The sequence below is a fragment of the Electrophorus electricus genome, chromosome 15, assembly GCF_013358815.1.
Source record: "Electrophorus electricus isolate fEleEle1 chromosome 15, fEleEle1.pri, whole genome shotgun sequence".
In the NCBI taxonomy this organism is placed as follows: domain Eukaryota; kingdom Metazoa; phylum Chordata; class Actinopteri; order Gymnotiformes; family Gymnotidae; genus Electrophorus; species Electrophorus electricus.
Genome location: NC_049549.1, coordinates 14,901,717 through 14,917,193, shown reverse-complemented (window position 1 = coordinate 14,917,193; position 15,477 = coordinate 14,901,717). Strand labels below are relative to the sequence as shown.

General features: G+C 46.8%; 1 protein-coding gene across 2 annotated transcripts in view; it reads right to left on the bottom strand.

Annotated features, from left to right (window-relative positions):
* Positions 1 to 5,896: 5,896 nt before the first annotated feature.
* pipox (pipecolic acid oxidase) overlaps positions 5,897 to 15,477 on the bottom strand; it is a 13,929-nt gene continuing 4,348 nt past the window's right edge. Inside the window, exons 4-8 of one of the 2 annotated variants that reach the window (XM_026997726.2) lie at positions 15,262 to 15,444; positions 14,232 to 14,384; positions 13,458 to 13,607; positions 10,327 to 10,402; positions 5,897 to 9,128 (exon numbers count right to left, since the gene is read on the bottom strand). In XM_026997726.2, the coding sequence (XP_026853527.1) occupies positions 8,998 to 9,128; positions 10,327 to 10,402; positions 13,458 to 13,607; positions 14,232 to 14,384; positions 15,262 to 15,444 (693 nt within the window). In that variant the 3' untranslated portion in view covers positions 5,897 to 8,997. The remainder of the gene's footprint in view (positions 9,129 to 10,326; positions 10,403 to 13,457; positions 13,608 to 14,231; positions 14,385 to 15,261; positions 15,445 to 15,477) is intronic. The other variant, XM_026997727.2, reaches the window with a different exon arrangement.

Here is a 15,477-nt window from a genome sequence, read left to right as displayed (position 1 = left end):
AGTGCTAAGGGAGTGAAATTCAAGCCGTCCTCGATGGGTGTTGCACACTGGTACATTTAAGGAGACCTTCAGCGCAGCTCTGGGTCTGAGGGCCTCCCGCCGCTTCCTCCTGCCTTCTGCCCGCTGTTCCGGCCGGCTGAGGCGTTTGTACAGCGAGGTAAACATCTGTCACTCAGCCTGATGCTGATTGGCCAGGAGCTGCCTTTGGATGTTTCCTTTTTACTTCTGTTTTCCTCCACTGTGGAGAGACTGACACCCCGGAGAAGCTTGGACAAGACAGCAGAGAGACTGCATGAGCGTTGGGGGAAGTCACGAGTGATGCCAAGCTGCCTCGTTTATGTCAGACATTAATGCAGGCGCATACTGTCACAGCACCGGCCTGAAGTGTCTTCAAGTGTTGTATAAAGCAAGTCCCATGAGTGATACATGTATACTATATGTAAATACACAGATTAACCATAACGTTGACACTGAATCCATGTGCCTAGTATTGTGCAGTTACCCCTTGGGTTGCAGGAACAGCTCTGGCCTGGTGAGGACTCCACTAAGCCTCTGAAGGTGTCCTGTTGTATGTGGCACCAAGACGTTAGCAGCAGATCTTTTTAAGTCATTTTAGTTATGAGATGGGACCTTCATGGATCAGACTTGTTTTTCCAGCACAGATGCTTGATCAGATTGAGAGCTAGGGAATTTGGAGGGCAGGTCAACACCTTCAACACTCCTCAAACCATTTCGGAACAATTTCACTGGACAAAATGTTTTGCTTCCCAAACTAAAATAGGTGGACCATACATAGGTGTTTTTTTATGCTATTTTTAGAACTTTCCTATGATATATGGTTTTACATGACAAGGTAAGTAAGTTTTATATTGATTAGACATTATATTACTTATGCATAAATAAGACTGGTCTGTAGTTATGCAGCACCAGACGCAGCAAGTTCTAACACCATCTAGCAGAGCATTAATCTTTTTAGCAGTTTGTGCTAAAGTGCTTCTTCTCGTGGAGTCGAATGAGACAGGCTGGCCTTCACTCCCCACACTACTACGCCCATGACCCCACCTCACTGGGTCACATGTCCTTCCTTGGACCACTTTTGCAGGTATTAACCACTGCATACCAGGAACACCCCACAAGACTTGCCATTTTGGAAACGCTCTGACCCAGTTGTTTAGCCGTCACAATCCGGCCCTTGTCAAAACCGTTCAGATCTTTACGCGCTCCCATTTTTCCTGCTTCCAACACATCAACTTCAAGAATCGCTTCCTGATCGCTTCCTGCCTAATGTGTCCCACTCCTTGACAGGGGCCGTGGTTATGAGACTGTCAGTGTTCTTCACATCATGTGGAAGTGGCTCTAACGTGGCCACATTACACACTAATTAATGTGTAATGTATATCTGTCCATCCTCTCTTTGAAAATCAAGTCAGTCACAGTGGCAACTTCGTGGAGGGCAGGAACTGCAGCAGAGACCCTGTTGGGTGCAGTGATGAGGCCTGCTGGGCCCCTGGAGCTACACACAATTCACGAACAGATCTGTTAACGTTCCATCTCTCACCAGCCAGCCTAGACACACTTCCTTTTAACTACCCTAATGTTTATTTAAACTTCTTCTATTCATAATGTGTCTCATCCATAGTAGGGAAAAATGTTTAAACATGATCTCTAAACATGATCTTTCAAACATGATATATTCAAAAACATTAAAACAATTCCATTCAAATCTATAAAAATATGTATTTTATCCAAACGCCATGCAGCAACGGTTGTCTGGAAATGTCTTATTTGGGCAGTGGTGTGTCAGCTAAATATTATTATATATTTGTTACAATCCAGATAGGTAGTCTAGTGTAAGAGTTTAGGCTAATGTTAAGAATGTGGTGAACCAGTGGTAGCTGTGAAGATACTCTGGAAATTCAAGTACAAAACCAAATGAAAAAAACTTGAGGCATAAAATATCAAACAAACAAGTAGGATTTATCAGTATTATTATTACTTCAACTTAATTACAATAGTAATTATTTATTCTAAATAACCATAATACCAAACGTGTGTGTATACGTGTGAGGGAAAGGGAAGTGTTTTTTTTGTTGTTGTTGTTGAAGATCCTAGTTGGTCACATCCTGTTGCTTTCCCGACGCTGCAATCCTCTCACTGCACCTCGTCAGGGATTGCTGGAACTGCAGTTTTCCCAGCTGCCCTTGCTGCAGGAGCCGTTCTCCCTTCTGCGGCGCCCATCCGCACAACGCTGTCGGGACGCCTATAAGTCCTCATCAAAAGAGGTGATGTAATATTCATGGACAGACATTATCATCCCCACCGTGAGCCTGATGTAAAGAGAGGGAGAGGATGGGAGCCAGGCGCCCGGGAGACGAGGAGAGACGCCACTTAATGCCTTTCCACGTTCACCAGGCTGCGCCGGCGCTGAGCTCATTATACCTCCGATCGCAACGACTGATGAGGGCACAAGCAGGTCTCCAGCGGCAGCCGTGCGGCCCGGGTGACCTCTGACCCCTGCACCGTCCTCATGTAGGACCAGCCCAGACACTTGCTCTGTCTTTACGGTCCGAAGACCAGTGCTAAGAATAGCACATTCTGTATCATATCTTACATAACATTAAATCTGGCTAGCCATGGGTAACGTGTATAAAAGGCCTGAGTAGCACTTTTAGGAAATGATTGGATGCCAATGCATAGAGCAGGGTTGGCAGATGGTTATTTTAGCTATGTCTTATCTTCTACTCTCTGAATTGCTCCCCAGTCACTGGATTTGCTAATCCATTAACCATTAGCGCACAGTCCACCTGAAAACGGTCCATTTCATGTCACCTAATTCCTTGGCACTCGGCTCTCCAGACGCCGCGATTGCACCCATGCTTGTCAGAGGGAGTTTCCTGAAGCTGGGGCCCTGCTGTGCTCTGGTCCTAGTCCTGCTTCCTCCCTGCCCTCCTGCTCCTTGCTGACCTTTGCTGCTCCGCTTTGTCGCTCCCTATATGGCTCTGTTGTGGCCGGAGGCCTCATCTTGTTTCTCCGGAGAAACCTGTGAGCCCCCCGCGATACAGTGTTTCCCAAGCCCAGTCCAGGAGTAAACTGCGCTATGTAGTGTATTATCTTTCTCTAATATTTCCCTGCTTCATCTCATTAATGGCTTGATGCTTAGCTCATGGGCTGGAAAAGTTTCATTACATAAAAGAAAACATTAAATTGTGCATTCCAGGCACGGTAATAAACTGAGAAGTGCTGTCGTAATCTATGCATGTTTCACTCACAGAACTGAATAACGGCAGTAAGCCACTACTACTCCATAATGGCGATGCTTGCTTTCAGGGCTTGTGTATGTTTAGTTTTGCCATGAAGAGAAAGCTCTTGGCTGCTCTGCCATATGTATTTAAACGCTGGCTGTTTTTCACACCATCTGGTGAAGGAGAATCTATATACTGTGTTGGATCTTAAGGTAAAATCCCACCGCACTCCCTCCCACTATTTCCACACGTCTTCTTTCAGCTAAAAGCCCCTTTAATCCCTGTTGTTTATCCCTGTGCCTTGTTTTCCTGGATTCTGGTTTTGTCTGTGTCTTCCAGCTTGTCGACCCTGGAGCGTTGCAACAACTGTGATCATGGAGCTAATAAGATAATGGACATAGCTCGTCACCACACTGCTGTCCTGCCTCTACCCACTCCACGATAGCCAATGTCTGCCTCGCTACGGACGCGGCAAGCAGGAGGAGACGCAAGTGCCGAAGTGAGCAATGAGGAACCAAAGAGAGTCAAATAAAGACAGAGACTGTCCTCCGAAAAAAGACAGGAAGACATGATGTATACAGCATGTACACTGGTTACTAAGGGGCAACTAGACCCATTTGACAATGAAGGGCAGGGATCACAGAAAGGGAGTCAGGGTGGAGATTGGACAAAACAGGAACATAAACACAACTACGTGGTACTAGCTCCTGGGGAATCGGCGACATTATGCCCAAATTTGTTATAGGTGTGATGTGTAGAATCGGCCTACTCATATTTCTAATGGCACAGAAACTATGAACGCTGGGGCCTGACCCCCACCTAAGCACTCTAAATACCCTAAAATACTCCTCACATCGATACTCAAAACTAAATGTGATGTTTACTCTGCTATTGCAATAGCACAGCGTGTCCTTGTGTCAAGGGGTTTGCTGGATTCCACAGTGTCTTGTTTGGCTTCTGTTTCCAGCACCTGAGCAGGTCTTTGTTCCTGCATCATACCCACTGCCCAGGGAGAGGTACACTGCACTCACTGCCATGGCAACACGCACGTCTTGCTCTTCCCATCGAGGAGGCGCTTTTAGGTTTGCCTGTTGTTCCTGTGTTTTTAAACTGTGGAGACCCTGACACGCTAGAGAAGACCAATTTAAGAGGTGTAGAGCGGTAGTGTGGGAGGTAAAACAAAAAAACCTTGAAAGAGGAAAAGAGAGACAGCGGAAGAAAAAGTTATCTATCCTGGTTCTTTTCAGAGAACTGAAGGGTAACTTCATAATATCCACTTGAATTTTGAAAGGTGGGCTAAGTGTACTACATGGCATCTCTTTGTTTGTTTTTAAATTCAGCACCTCATTAAAGCTTTGAGTGCAAAGTTTTAAATAATGATGGATGCAGTCCAGGGGGAAGAGGAGTTGATTTTGAAACCAGTGCTCAGAAAGCAACTTGACTTGTCCTCCTGTTGTTCCAGTTTCCTTCCAGCCCTCAAATCTCCTCTAATATTCCTCCATCCCTTCACCATATTTTCCTGAAAGTCAAGAACCCTTATACAATCGTAGCTTCATAATCCATACGTACCCAAATAAACTCACCCTGTCTCTCCCTGTCACTGAATGTCTCTTCCTGTCACTGAATGTTCAGACCGGGAAGAGCTCACATCTGCAAACTGGAGCAGAAACCCAGACCCGTCGCCCACCCACATGCAGCGGGCTGAAGGAAGCAAGGAGCTGCGTTTATTAAGCCCCTCTGACATGAAGCCAGTGCCTTAGAGCGCAGCATGTAGGAGCTCTGGTGCGCCCATGACCACACCACACCCCCACCTCCCCCCACCCACCCTGCTCCAGAGCCACACCCCCACTTCCCCCCAGCCACCCTGCTCCAGAGCCACACCCCCACCATGCCCCCAACCACCCTGCTCCAGAGCCACACCCCCACTTCCCCCCAGCCACCCTGCTCCAGAGCCACACCCCCACCATGCCCCCAACCACCCTGCTCCAGAGCCACACCCCCGCCGAGGTAAATATTAGCCCGCGTGTGCTTGATGGCAGTTTAATGCAGCTATTAATAATCTAGCGCTATCAATATGCTCCCACTCCCGGCCCTTTGGGATGAATGGGTCCCGGGCCTCTCGCTGTCAAGCTGCATAATTTCCTCATTCCCGCTGACGGTGGCGGGCAGCTGTAGTAACGGGCTGCCTGATTAGTGATTAACATGTTTACAGGGCCAAACAGTTGCAGAAGCGTCCCAGCTCACGGCCCGGCTGCTCGGAGACGACCGCCGCTGTGGCTGATGTCTTTTTAACAACATGCTTTGTATGCGGCGAGGCCCTCGGTCGCCACGACGCCGAGGAGGAGGAGGAGGAGGAGAAACTGCATTAAACAAGTGGGAGGGGGGAGGCTTTAAGCTGCAAAGGCCCTTTGTCACAGTCGAGTGTGCTCACGATCAGGCCGAGCTGTTACAGGACCGTCAGAGGAGTCTAATGAACGCAGCACGGGGACCCTGGATTCAGCATGCTGGGTGCTGTCAGGTCGCGGTCTGACAGTTGACTTTAAAGAGTAGTTTTTTTTAAACACGTTTCTTGCAAATGCACGCCGTCAGTTAATGTTTATGCAGTGAGAGGAGCCTGTGTAACTAGGGGAGGGAAAGACACCGTGGAGTTCTAGCCCGCTCCAGGTGATCTTGTCAAGATTGGACCCCTCTGCTGAAGAACTGAGAGATGGGTGCAGAAACAAACAACTACTGGTGTACCCGATGTTCCAGTATAACTTATAACAATAGTAATCTCCATAATTTTAATTTCAATTTTAATTTTATTTGAAATTCTATGCACCGTATGCATGTATTTATTTGATTGTTACTTTCTCATCATGTTTATAAGCAAAAAAAAAAAAAAAAAGAAGTTCTTTAGTTTCCTGCAGCAATTTAACATGTTAAAGACAAACAAAAACCAAAAAGTAATAAAATCATATAATGCACCATATAGCCAAAAGTATGTGGACACCCGACCTTCATGCCTATATGAGGTTGTTGGACATCTCATTCTAACATTGAGCATTAATACGGAGTCTTTGCCCCCTTTTATGGCTATAACAGCCTCCACTCTTCTGGGAAGTCTGGCAACCACAAGGTCTTCCTGTAGGTATTTATACCCATTCGGTCGAAGGTGCCGTTATTTGTGAGGTGTGACAGCTGCTGGGAGGCCTTGCTGGCAATCCATGTTTCAAATTATACCACAGGAGTCTGACGGGATTGAGATGAGGGTTCTGCAGCCCACTGGAGTTCCTCCGCACCAAACTTGTCAAACTTTGCCTTGTGATCACGGTCACAGTCACATGAACAGAGAGCCTTCCCCGAATGATTGCTGCAAGGTTGGAAGCATATAATTGTCTAAAATGTCTTTGTGTGCTGTAGCAATGCCATTACCCTTCACCGGCCCAAGCCTGGACCCTGATAACTTTCCCACTCCATTATCCTTCACCAAACTTTACTGTCGGCTCTGTGCGTTCTGGTAATTAGCGTTTAAATGAGGTGCTTTACACCACTGCTCAGCTATAGAAATGCCTTTCATTAAGCTCCTGATGTACAGTTCCTGTTCTCTTTGCTTCTAGCAGCAGGTAGTGAATGATGCAGCAGAGCACAGGCGATGTCTTAAGCGTGACGTGCTCACAGCACGCCTGTTCTGTGGTGGAGTGTTCTTGGCTGCTGCTTGTCACACTTCCATTTCACAACAGAAATAACAGCGTTTACTGCTGACTGGAACTAGCAGGGTATAAATTTCACAGACTGACTTGTGGCAAAAGGTGACCCGCTATATGGGAAAAAAAAAAAAATCAAACAGCATAGAGTGACCCATTCTACTGCCACAGTCTGGAGATGAAGTTCATGTTCTTCGTTCATTTATGTATTTATAAAATACATTAACACAACGGGGGTTGATCAAAGTGCTGTACAATCAAATTATCAAACCATAATCACAACAAGACACAGAAAAGACGATGGTGATGAACAATAAATAACGATGAAGGACAAAAATGTAAAGGGAAGAAAATAACATAACAGGACCAAGACAGTAACACGACTGAAAAGCCGCTCTCATAATGAGCTGACGAGACGAGACGAGATTTAAGAGCAGACAGCATCGGGTCCAATCAACATGCAAAGGCAGCTACTTTCAGAGTGTGGGCGTTACAAGCACAGACGTCCCTGTGCTTCAACCTTGATACAGGGATAACCAAAAAGAGATGGTCAGTGGACCTGAGTGCTCTTTGTGGAGGGTGCGGGGTTAATAGGTCACAGATAGGTTGGCACGAACCCATTTAAGGATCTGTAGGCAAATAAAATCTTGAACTTAATCCTAAAATGAACCGGGAGCTTGGGAAGGGAGGCCAGTATGGGTGAAATGTCTTCACAAACTGCAGCATCCTGGCCCAAATGTACGTGTGAGAGGAAGGCCTGACTAATACCAGCATAAAAGGCTTTACAGTAATGAAGACAGGATGAGATAAAAGCACATATAATTCTTTCATTAAATGATAAAAAAGGGCTTAACCTTAGATAAAAGCCCCTATTGAAAAAAAGCTAGATTTGATCACTGAGTTTATCTGTTTATCCAATTTAGAATTATTACCTATTATCTCACACAAATATTGTTTGAAGTCAGGTTTCAGCAAACAGGCATCAGAAGTTCAGTATTATTCAGAAGTTCAGTATCATTCAGAAGTTCAGTATTATTTTCATTCCAAAAAAAATTTTTTTTTTAAACCCCAAGGCCATCTGGGCTTTTATGTCCTCGAGGCAGTTCAACAATAGTTTTAAAGAATTATTATCTTTCCATTTCAGAGGCAGATAAATGTGGATGTCGTCTGCATAACAATGAAATGGAATACCATATTTTCTAAGGATGGACCAGAGAGAAAATAGGATAGGTCCCAGAAAAGAACCCTGGGGGACTCCACATGATAGAGGTGCTGGGGAGGATATAAAATCACATAGGCAGACAGAAAAACTTCTGTCAGACAAGTAGGATCTGAACCATGCAGTATCTCTGCTGACACAGAGCTCCAAGTCAGAGATGAGGATACTGTGTTCTACTGTGTCAAAAGCAGCAATGAGCTCTAAGAGCATAAGAATCCCTGGAGTCAGTAACTAACAAAAGATCATTAAAATATTTTAAAAGTATGGCTTCAGTGCTGTGAAGGGCTTTAAAACCAAACGGGAATACCTGGAGAATAACATAATGGTCTAAAAATTATTGCAATTCTGTAAATACACATTTTTAGGGAGTTTAGAAATTGGCCTAAAATTTGAAAGAACCGAGCTAAGTAAAATGTTTTGGGTTTTTTTAATTAGTGGTTGAATTACAGCATATCAGAAATTTGGTGGTACAACACCTGAGGCATGGTTGGTGCTCCAAATAGTTTCAATGACTGGCCCATTAGACTCAAAAAGCTCTTTAAAAAAGTGAGGGCAGGCAACATCTGTGGGACACACTGACTTCATATAACCAATGATCTCATTTAAAAGAGAAACATTCAAAGTGGTTAAAAACAGCAGAGCAAGAAGCTGTGATAAATGGGTCATAAGATCTGTCAGCAATGGGTGTGGCTGAAACACCTGAACTCAATAATAAGGAGGAGTGTGACCTTAGGGTGACATTTTGGCAAATCAACCTTTTTTGTTTTGTCATTAGTTGTCATTTCTTCTTATTGATACAGTGCAGCAGGCATTCACATTCACATAGAGGATAAATTTCAGTATTCCGGCCTCATAGAGCAGATCTACGGTGACCCTGGAAACGTCGGATGCTGAAAGGTGAGAGGTCGTAGCTGGGCACCTGCCCCATGCTCAGCTCACACAGCACCTTCCCGACAACAGGGCTGAACTTGAAGCCATGCCCTGTAGCGACACAAAGCAGAACTCAAGAAAGGTGAGCGAGCACAGGGTGTCTGCTGGACAATGCACCCATGAGCGCTGCACAGAGGAGATCGTTTTGCCCAGCAGAATCAGCGCTTTTCACGCTGGCATGCTCAAGCTAGCTGTCACAGAGCAAAACTTCCCAATGCAGTTTATAGTCTAAAGGCTAAAATACGGAGGTGAGGTCTGCCTGCCGCGCTAATGTAAATGAGCTATCGGACCTAGGCCGTGCACCTGCGTGTGTGTGTGAGGCGATCTGTGTTAGGTGTTGGTGAAAGCTACACAATTTCTGCGGTACTCCGAGGCTCCGAGGGTGAGCCAGAGAGTGTCCGTGACAACGCCGTTCCACTGCGCACGCCCAGCCTGCTGGACGGCGTAGCCGTGGCAACTGCAGGTTCTTTCGCTTCGGCAGCTCGGCGCTGACAGAAAGGGAACTGGCAACTGTTTTCCCCAGAAGCCCTTGCATTTTAGGCCTTGAACGGAAGCCAAGCCACCGAGGTTAGACTAGCGGCGGCCAGAGCACCGTCGCAGCTGTGGGGAGGGCAAGCGCGGTAATTGCAGCACACAACAAGAGGACAGAAGAGGGAGAAGGTCAATTATGAGCACTCGTCAGTATTAAGGCAGAAGAATAAGTAGCATAAATCAGTCGTGGCGCGGGTGCTAAAGTGCGGGGATGGGCGGCCCGCCCGAAGCAAGCCCCACGATGCTCTCCATCACACCTCTTTGCGAGCTCCTCTAACGCAGCGCGAGATGGATAGCCTGCCCGCTACACCCCAAAAAAAGCGGCTGGAAATTTCTCAACCCCCAAGCCTTTAAAACGAAGCCTCACTAACCGGAGCTCAGTCTGGAGCGAGTGAGCAGAAATTAATTAGTTGTAATTAGCTAAGGGACAAGGTGATGGGAACAGACAGAACAAGTGGTGGGGGAGCCCTCTGGCCCTAGGGCGGATGCAGAGGAGGCGCAGTGGGGCCCGGGGAACCGCGCACGCCTGTAATTAGCAGATAAAAGGGGGTCCGCGCTGGGGGGGCTTCACTTGCCGTCCTTCACCAATGGCCTTCTCAGCCCTGTCGTTAAAAGTTGGGCTAGCTCTTCGAGTGGGTGCGTGCATATGTGTGGAGGTGTGCTTTTTTTGTGTGTGTGTGTGCATGCACGTGATGCGTGCGTTACTGTTCGGACTAACCTGAGAATCCAGCTCCGATCACGATGTTACTGTACGCGGGGTGGCGATCCAGGACAAAGTGGCGGTCAGGTGTGATCTGCAAGCATCACACACAGATAGAGAGAATGTTAATGTGGAACTTTTCACAGATAAATATTCACCAGCTACTTGACTGTTCAGAAAAAGAAAAAAAAAAAAAACACGAGGTATCAGATCCCATAGCTCAGAACAGAATTCGGCCAAGACACCAGCCTAAAACCCGAAGAGACAGGTTGAGGCAGATCCTTGCAAAACTCTTCTCAAGAGTTCAGTGAAAGTGCTGCACTTTTCGTCTGCCCCTTCACCTCTTGCTGTTAAACAGAGGGAGCAGTGTGAGGAGGACTAACCTCCCTCATCCAGGGACGTTTGATTGAATTGACCATGCAAACAAGCCTTGAGAGTGTTTGCACTCGGCAAAGACACATATTTTTATAACGTTCCTCTTTGTTTGGCAAGGTGAAAGTAATTAAAGTGACGGAACTGACAGATGTATTGTTCCACGTTTGCTAAGCGTCCTTGGGTTGGGAGAAAGTGTAACTTTGTTCATTCATTACAGAGCAAAGCTTTGCCCTGCGCGTCTTCCCACTCTCCACTGTTTTTGTACTGCTCCCATCCATTCCTCATTCACAGAGAGAAGTTCATCTCCCACTACCTACTAGAGCTCTGCCCTACCTTTCTTTGGGCAGAATACAACCAGATATATTAGCGCTTGATATATCCAGGAAGGTCACTTTCAGAATGCATTCCATTACAGATGAAAGGATTCTAAAATCTCAGAAAAAAAATGTTCACGTTACTTGGGCTCCATTTTAAGTTTTGGATTACATTTTAAGGCCATGTATTAAAAGAAACTGCTTCCATCAGGTTACAGCTTTCCACCAGCAGCCAATTTTCCTGCCATGTTGGGTCACCCTTCTCTCTCACCCTCCCTTTTCCATTTTGCTTTATTCTTTTTAAATGTTCTTATTCGACAGTGTAGTTCTTTTTAAACACTGGAATGTAATGCAGAAACATTTTACAAAGTATTGAATTTGTTTCTTGCCTTGTATTAGATTATAGTTATTTTGTGTATTGGTTTGTTTAAGTGTGGAGTGCTTTGGCATGCTACTGAGTAATGGAATGCAGTGTGTGTTTGCATGATTGGCTTTGTGCGTGTGCACTATTGCCCTTTGCATTACAGAGAAGGCGGCTGTGCTGCAGCTTCAGTTTGTGCGGTGAGGATATTTTCTACCAACCCATCTGGATGGCAAATCTGACAAATCAGTGCAAATTAACTAATAAGCACAAACATCTGCAAATCTTACAGATGCATGTGGCACAAATCTGCTTTCCCAGATGTGAAAAAACCAAATGTTCCAACCAGTGTTCATTCCCCCCAACTCTCGTGCTTCTTTTTCTCCTCTCTCCTCGGAGAAAATTCTTCAACTCCTGACTTGCAGCAATCCGACCACGTTTCCGCTGGATCCCATTCCTTGCGCTCTGTTCCAGACAATCTCAAGAGATCCGCTTCCTTTGCTCTCTGACATCATCACTCGACAGCTCCAACATAACCAATTACAGACCAGTATCACTTCTCTCTTTTTTCTCAAATGTTCTTGAACGAGCAGTTTACAATCAGTTATCTCTTTTCCTCACCCAGAATCAGCTCCATGGTCCCAATCAGTCAGGCTACAAACCAGCGCATTCCAGAAACAGCCCTCATAGCAGTGACGGAGAAACTTCATGCTGCTAGAGCTGCCAAACTGCCATCCACCTTGATGCTTCTGGACCTTTGGCAGCCTTTGACACAGTAAACCAAAACGTCCTCCTCTCTGTTCTCTCCAGTCTTGGTGTGACTAGCTATATATGGATATGGTTTCAGTGCTATCTGGAGGTCCTGTCAGGTAACATGGAGAGGATCCACATCCAATCCATGTAGACTCTCCACCGGCGTCCCCCAAGGCTCAGTGCTAGGTCCTCTTCTTTTCTCTTTGTATACTCGCTCTCTTGGTGAAGTAATATCTTCTCATGGCTTCTCCTACCACTGCTATGCCGAGGACACTCGATTAATTCTTTCTTTCCCACCCTCCCATACACAGGTTTCCAGATGCATCTCAGTATGCTTGGCCCACATTGCATCATGGATGACTGCCCACCACTTGAAGCTCAACCCCAGTAAAACTGAGCTTCTGTACATCCCAGGAACTCCCAGCCCTTACCATTACCTCAAAGTTTCCTTCAAGAACTCCCTCGTAGCCTGGGAATAACTTTGGAGAACGAGTTGCTGTTCTCAACTCATGTTTCTAATCTGACCCGATCTTGCAGATTTCTCCTTTGTAACATACGAAGGATTCGGCCTTTTCTCTCAGAGGAAGCTGCCCAGGTGCTTGTGTGATCTCAGTGCTAGACTACTGCAACTCTCTACTTGCTGGTCTTCCTCTAGGAGCTATCAGACCTCTACAACTTGTCCAGAATGCAGCAGCATGACTGGTCTTCCATATTATGAAATTTACATATGGCACTCTGCTGCTGCGTTCCCTTCATTGGCTTCTAGTAGATTTAATACCTTGATGCTTGCCTACAACCCCAAAAATGGACCAGCTGTTCCATGCATAATATCAATGCTCAAAGCTCGATCTGTACCTCAGGGAGTTCGAACCTCAGGTATGGCTGGGCTTGAAAAACCATGCTTCACGTGGAAGACAAGCATCGAGGCTATTCTCTGTCCTGCCTCCCAGGTGGCGGAACAAACTTCCTCTGGCTGTCCAGACAGCAGAGTCCCTTGAAGTCTTCAAATGCAGACTGAAGACCCATATTTTTGTGAAATATTTAAATGACCATTGATCCTATACCTATGTTGAGTAACTGAAATGCTAGTACTTATTTTATTGTAGGGGATTATTTGTTATTGCCACTATCGTTGTCTGAGATAGAGCTTATACGTGTTTTGCAATTCTAGGCATCAACATTGATCCCTGTGCTTCAACAGTATTCTAGTTCAATGGTATCTTGAACTGTAACCTACTGTACTGGCTGGGATATACTCCATGAGTAAATGACAAAGCACTTTGGTAAGTCGCTCTGGATAAGAGCTGCTAAATGCCGTAAATGTGAATGTAAAACCGCTTGCTCACCGTGTACAGGCAGCTCTCAACCACAGCAGGCACTGGCACCAGCCCGGGGAAACAGCGGCGGATGTAGCAGCCCACGGCATCCACGTCTGCCCTGTCCATCCGTCCGTCTCTCTCATCCGGATCCGTCTCACTGCCCATATGGTAGCACACCTGAGAGCGACACACACACACACACACACACACACACACACACACACACACACACACACACACATTAGAACATGAACACACACGCAAACACACATGTCTAGATCAGATATAGCACCACCCGGTCTGTGGAGCTCTGCCTCCCGGGACCCGTGATGGTGTGCATCCATCACACAGCAGTGCACTCGAGAGACGCAGACAGGCGAGCAGGCGGGAAAAGACAGGCCCCGGCAACCGAAGCACTGATAATACATCTAACACGTGTCCACCATCTGTGCTCCTCTATACCGCCATGTGGACCCTGATGAAGTCCTGCCGAGGCAACAGCATGCTGGAGATCAGGAGCTGTGACCAGGAGAGCACTGATCAGAGATCAGTCTCTGCTGCTGGGGCATCGGTCCGGCGCTAAACATCCTCCACGACCGCATGGCTGTGCCTGAGCTGAGAGGACAACTCGTGAGATGTTCTCTGCGGATATCCCAGCGTTTTAGAATAAAAGGGTGGCAATGCTTCTTCACATTCTGGGTGAAGAGCACTAAACACAGCATATTCAGTGTTACATTCATATAACTTTGAAAAGTGAACTGTAAAATAAAGTGTGGTGGTGTTTCACCTCCTGTCACTCACCTTCATCAGTCCTGGATACTCGTTGGATGGGAGGCCATAGATGTCGTGCTCCGCCTCCTTGGGCTCCAGCTGAATGAAGCAGGGGAAGCGATTTCTGATGCTGTAGGAGCCCGGAACCTTCTCCTTCCAGTAGCACACATTTATCTTGACCACCTGCCGAGAGAGAGAGAGAGAGAGAGAGAGAGAGAGACGACAGAGTGAGTGAATGAGTTCCACTGGATCAGGTCCCACCCTCCACGCCTGTTGTCTTTGATCCAAGAGCAATTACCAAGAGTAGCATTCTGCTATTACTGCAGCAACAGGAATGGCGCTTTAATTAAATTAATTAATACACTGATACAAATCACGTCCTGGGAGAGATAAGAGGGCAGCTTTTATTAGCTCTCACTTTAATGAACTACCCAGCCTGCTTCCTCATTCAGTGCACAAATCCACACGTCACGCGGTCGTGCCCATTCAGACACAACCTTTCGGGCCCACGCGACGCTGAATAATGCAATTCCAATTCCACATCCAATTCTGGGCTTAAACAGCACTGCATATTCGCCCCCATTGCCTCGCTCCTGGTGTGTGACATGTGGAAGATTGTCTGTGGCAGAGACTCAGACAATCTAAGCTGGGCTGCGGACGAGACTGGAGGTGGTGGGTGGGTGGAGGCAGGCGGGCAGGGGGCGGGGCCTTGGCGCCTTCGTTTCGAGCCCTGGCCAACTTTTTTTAAGATGACCCAGGGTGATGCCAGTCAAGCTCTGCAGTACTGCGTGTAATCCCCTGCCTCTGACCTCTGCACTGCACTACGATTGAAATAATTCCCCTTCAGATAGTGTCTCACGCCCCAATGTCAGAGCACTCTCGCCAAGCACGCTGCCGCACGAACGTTTTAGGACAGATACAGCAGGCAGGGTGGCGAGTGAGTGAATGAGCGATACAGTTCATCTTTCCATCAGGACGGCCAGCGGCTTAGTGAGACAGTGCGCTGGTGTTTGGGTTGGTATTTGTTTGTGCTGGTGCAGTGGTTTTGCCCAGCCAGTACCCGCAGTGGTAGCTCCAGCCCGGTGAGGGAGAGCAGAGTGCTGGCCCAGGGGCCAGCTGTGATCACCACGCTCCTTGCTTTGTACATGTCAGACCCAGTTGTCACGGTGACCACAGCACCTGGCTGGATATGAACTACTTTCTGTCCATCTTTAATTATGCCGCCACGTGCCTGGAAAATCATCTGGAAAAAAAAAGCAGAAGACACGATGACGAA